Below are 4,800 nucleotides of genomic sequence, written 5' to 3'. Positions count from 1 at the left end.
ATCACAGCAGAGTCCCTTTTAACAGTATACACAATAACACACATGAAAGTCTTCAGACCGCTTTTAGCACATAGTGAGCTCTCGGTATGATATCCATCACTATTAGTGCTCCGCCGTGACTCAGTGTCCTTATATCTTAGGACATTGCATGGCCGGCCAAGCTTAATAAATGTTTAGAATTATGATCATCACAAAACCAAAGTTATTTACATTTTTGTCTCTCAGTGAAAACAAACCCAAAGTAGTCTAGACAGACTAGATGATGAACCTCCGCTGTGTCTGCCCTGCTTTTGCCTTTGATTAGAACTTCGTGGCTAAGGCACAGCAAACTGGGACATGGTACAGGAGGCTATAGAGCTGCCTCAACCGGAACAGCAGGAAGACCCAGCCTTGAGCAGGCTGCGACAACTTGGGATGCTGCAAGTATGGAGGACTGGTGGCTTCTCGCTGGACATCGAAGTGGCAATGACTCCTGTGGGAAGTCAGCTTTCCTCCCCCCCACCCATGCCAACACTGTGCACGGGGGGGGGGGGGTTAGAGGCAGAGCATTGAAGGATGTTGGGGCTAAAAGGCATTCTTCACTTTCTCCAGACCTAGGGCCACTCAAAAAGACCTAGCAGTGAAAGCAGACGTATCATCCTAGCTGACTTTCTACTGCTGTGAGAAAACACCATGACCAAAAGCAGCTTGGGAAGGAAAGGGTTTATTTCAGCTTACACTTCACAGTGAGTCCATCATGAAAGGAAGCCAGCAGGAACTCAAGGCAGGAATGGCGTGGGGTGTCTTTCTGTACTCTGTGAATACATGTTGTTCTCATTGGTTAATAATAAAAGCCTTTTGACCAATAGCCAGGCAGGATAGGGCTATGTGGAACAATCAAACTGAGGACTCAGATGAGGAGGGGGAAGAAGATGCCAGCAGCCACCCAAGGAGCAACATGCCAGAGCATCACTGGTAAGCCATAGGCCATGTGACTATACACAGATGAATAGAAATGGGTTAATTTAAATGTAAGAGCTAGCTAGCAGTAAACATAAGTCATTGGCCAAACATTTATAATTAATATTAAACCTCAGAATAGTTATTTGGGAACTGGTGGGTGAGAGAGAAACATCGAGTTACATAGGAACCTGGAGGCAGGAGCTGAAGCAGAGGCCATGGAGGGTGCTGCTTACTGGCTTCCTCCTCATGACTTGTTCAGTTTGCTTTTTATGCCACCTGACCAGGGGTGGTACCACCCACAATGGGCTAGGTCCTCCACAACAACTCTGATTCAAGAAAATGCTCCACAGACTTGCCTGCAGCTCAATCGGAGGGAGGCATTGTCTCAATTGAGGTTCCTTCCCTCTCCACAGAAGATTTTAGCTTGTGTCAAGTTGACAAACAAATACTACCAAAAAAAAAAATACATGCAGCAAACATTAAATTTTGTTAATGGCCATGCTACCAACACTGTTAAGGGCTGTCATCTTCTATAGGCTGTACAGAAGGCAGGTGTCATTACAGTTCAGGATAGTGAGCCCACTGGAGCTCACCTCAAACACCAAGTCAGAAACCACATGGCAATAGACAGAGCTGTATCCACCAGGAGAGACTTGACAGAAAGTCTCACTGACGGCATCATCCCTTGTAACACGTGTTTGTTTCATTTATAAAATGTGCTATTTCCATGTATCATAGAGCAGGTGCACAGTTGCATGCAGCAGGATACTGGTGCATGCAGCAGGTGCACAGGTGCATGCAACAGGTGCACAGGTACATGTAGCAGGTGCACAGGTCCCATGTAGCAGGTGCACAGGTCCCACGTAGCAGGTGCATATGTGTAGGTGTAGATGCCTAGCCCTGAAGAAGCTGAAAGACACACAGGGGAGAGATGGGCTCACTTCCCCGGGATATTAAGACAGGACTATACCCTGAACCCTGACACGAACCGCATTCAGATAAGCCAGGTAATCCAACGCTTGATCCCAAACTGAAGGGAAAATGCATCTTTAGGGGGAAAAAAATGCACCGATTTGTTTCCACACAAGACTACCGTTTATTTTTCTGTTGATTTTAAACTCACAGGAAATTTGTGTGGAATCATCCTGTGAAGAGAATGAAGAACTGTGTGAATGACTGATAAGCTTCTTAGATAGCCAGATGTACCAGATGACAGGCTTGCTTCGTTACTTTTCTGACATTTCGGCATCCTTTGGTTTTTTGACTGTTTCTTTCTTCTGGTGATCATAAAACCATTTTTTAATCAGCTGCCTAAAATACACGACGATCACGGAGATGACGAATAAGATAATGCGCATCATCATAATATACACAGCTTGAAATGATGAGGGCATTTCCTCGGCCATTGGCGCAGGGGGTCCACTGTCAATGCTCCCGCCGAGTCCTACCTCTTCACAGAACGGGGGTTCCCAGCCATACTTGCAGTGGCAGTTCCTTTTATTGTTGCAAACACCTCGGCTATTGCACTTGCCGGGAAAACAGTCGAACATGATGGTGGCAGAGTCAACACACTTTCCCTTTATGCACACCTTTTTAAGGCCACAGGCAGTGCCATCATTAATCACACCTATGTCGGGTATCCCATGGGCCATTAGTTCTCCATGATAGCCTGTGCCCCAGCACATGAGATTGTCTGCCTTCAGATAGGTGGACAATAGAGTACTGTGATCTGGCAAACTTGGGATGGCTCTAACATTGATACACTGTAGCCTGCCACAGACCACATTGTCCCTCGTGCACCTTTTATATTGACTAACATTAATGCCACAGTTACCATACTGATCGCCCATCTTATTAACGACATCGTAACATTGGTAAGGAGCCTCTTTGGCAGCAGGTCCAAAAATACCCTGGCACTGCATGTACCTGGATCTGCAGCTCTTACTGAAACAAACTCCTCCGTATTTACAGGGAGTTCCATCTTGCTTGTAAGTATCCTCCGGACATAAACCTGAGAGCCCGTTGCAGTACTCGGCAAGGTCACATTCATTTTCTTCCTGCCTACACACATACCCTGATGGGAGAAAGTTACATTTGTGACAACAAAGCCCGGTGGAACAGTTGACGCCTTCCTTCCATTTGCAGTCCGGCCCACAGCACGGGTCTTTTTGGCAGTCTTCTTTGGAACCACAGTCACATTCCTCTGCACCTTCGACAATCTTGTTGCCACATCTCTTAATCACATAACCTCGTCCTGGGATGTCAGCTAGACAATATGACATTTTATAGGATGCGTGTATGAAATACTGACCATAACTACAGTTACTAAACCCTGTGCGTCCTGTACCCATGATGCAGCTCGTCCTACCTCTGCACTGGCAATACTCCTCGTCATGGTACATCCCCACACAGTGGCCCACTTCATGAGCGGTCCAAGTAGCAGGTCCAAGGATATTCTTACCCATGAAGCTACTTGCAGACCCGGCATGGTTTATCTCACATGCTCGCCCCCAGGACCATGCGACAGCATCCCGAAAATTTCTTCCAAGATATAAATGTGACCAGTCGGCGGGAAGGACATGTTGCAATACCGATCTTTTGTACAGTACAAACTGACCTAAAATTTCAGCTAAAGTGAAAAAGAAAGTGTTCATTCTGTCACGAGTGGACCAGACTTCAAGTCCTTTTAGACAGATCCGCAACCTGACATCCTGAAAGTAGGTGTCCATAATTGCAGTTAGAAGAATAGCATCTTCAACGATGTTAGTAAAATTTGCGCCTGAAGACATAAATCTAGTCCAATCAAAGACCATGACCAATTCCAAGTACTTTTGGTGCATATAGGATTGATGGAAGTTACTTATTCTAGCCTCTTGCTGGGTGGTTTGCCCATCTGCTTCTTCATCAACCACACCACAGGTCTGATTGCTAAATTTGTCCTTTTTTAGGACATACACAATGTGTTCAAACGTGGAAGAGGCCCTGAGGGGCTCGATTTGGTAGTAATTGAAGTCTATGTTCAAGATGCCTCGCAGACCTCCCATGCATGTACTCAGGGTAGCGTCAGATTCCGGAAAGCCTTCCACGAAGCCCACGTAATTGCACTCGTTTGGTATGTGTGGGTAATCCTCCATTAGACTGTCCTCCTGAGTGAAGGAGATAACAGGCAGATGTCTCGGCAACAGTAACTTCTGGGGCCGCAGGTGAATGGTATGTTTTTTGCCCTGTATCTGTAAGAGGTACGACAAAGAACTGTCTCTACCCTGCTCCCCTTTTTTAGGGCTTAGCTCTTTGGGAACGGTAATTTCATAGGACTCAAAGCCCCAGTCAGGGTCAAATAATAGGTCGTTGCCCACAGCCTCAAGAAAGAGCATCGTCAGAAGCAGACAGCGGTGTTGGGAGGAGGCCCACACTGACCTCATGATCTGTTTCGTTTCCCTGCTTGGTTTTCCTGGACTCAGGTGGAGCAACGCCAGCCCTGGCGTGTGCCTCAGACTTCCCTGAGACTGACAAAGCACCGGAGTCCCAAGCGCTTAGCTCCCTTGGCAGGCTCCCCTGGGAAGCCAGGACTCTTGGGGCCTTCTTGGTCCAGTCTTGGTCCAGTTTCCCCAGGCACACTCCTACCCAACGCTCCAGTTCGTTGGTTTTTTTTTTCTGAGCGGAGGCGGGGGAGGGGGCGGGGGCGGGAATTAAACTCGCGCTTAAGAATGGAGGCAAAGCCTGGCAGTGAAGGCGCGTGCCTTTCATCCCAGCCCTCGGGAGGCAGAGGCAGGCGGATCTCTGTAAATTCTAAGCCAGCCTGGTCTACAAGAACTAGTTCCAGGCACCAAAGCTACATAGAGAAACCTTGTCTTGAAG

The 4,800-nt window shown here is 47.4% G+C and overlaps 1 protein-coding gene across 1 annotated transcript; it reads right to left on the bottom strand.

Annotated features, from left to right (window-relative positions):
- Positions 1-2,168: 2,168 nt before the first annotated feature.
- Positions 2,169-4,364, bottom strand: Adam30 (ADAM metallopeptidase domain 30). The gene has a single exon (XM_050124813.1). The coding sequence runs from the start codon at positions 4,362-4,364 to the stop codon at positions 2,169-2,171; it is 2,196 nt and encodes a 731-aa protein (XP_049980770.1).
- Between the last annotated feature and the right edge of the window lie 436 nt (positions 4,365-4,800).

This window comes from Alexandromys fortis, unplaced genomic scaffold (assembly GCF_014885135.2).
Source record: "Alexandromys fortis isolate MF-2015 unplaced genomic scaffold, M_Fortis_MF-2015_v1.1 scaffold_235, whole genome shotgun sequence".
Lineage (NCBI taxonomy): Eukaryota > Metazoa > Chordata > Mammalia > Rodentia > Cricetidae > Alexandromys > Alexandromys fortis.
This window is presented reverse-complemented; position numbering and strand designations above follow the sequence as displayed.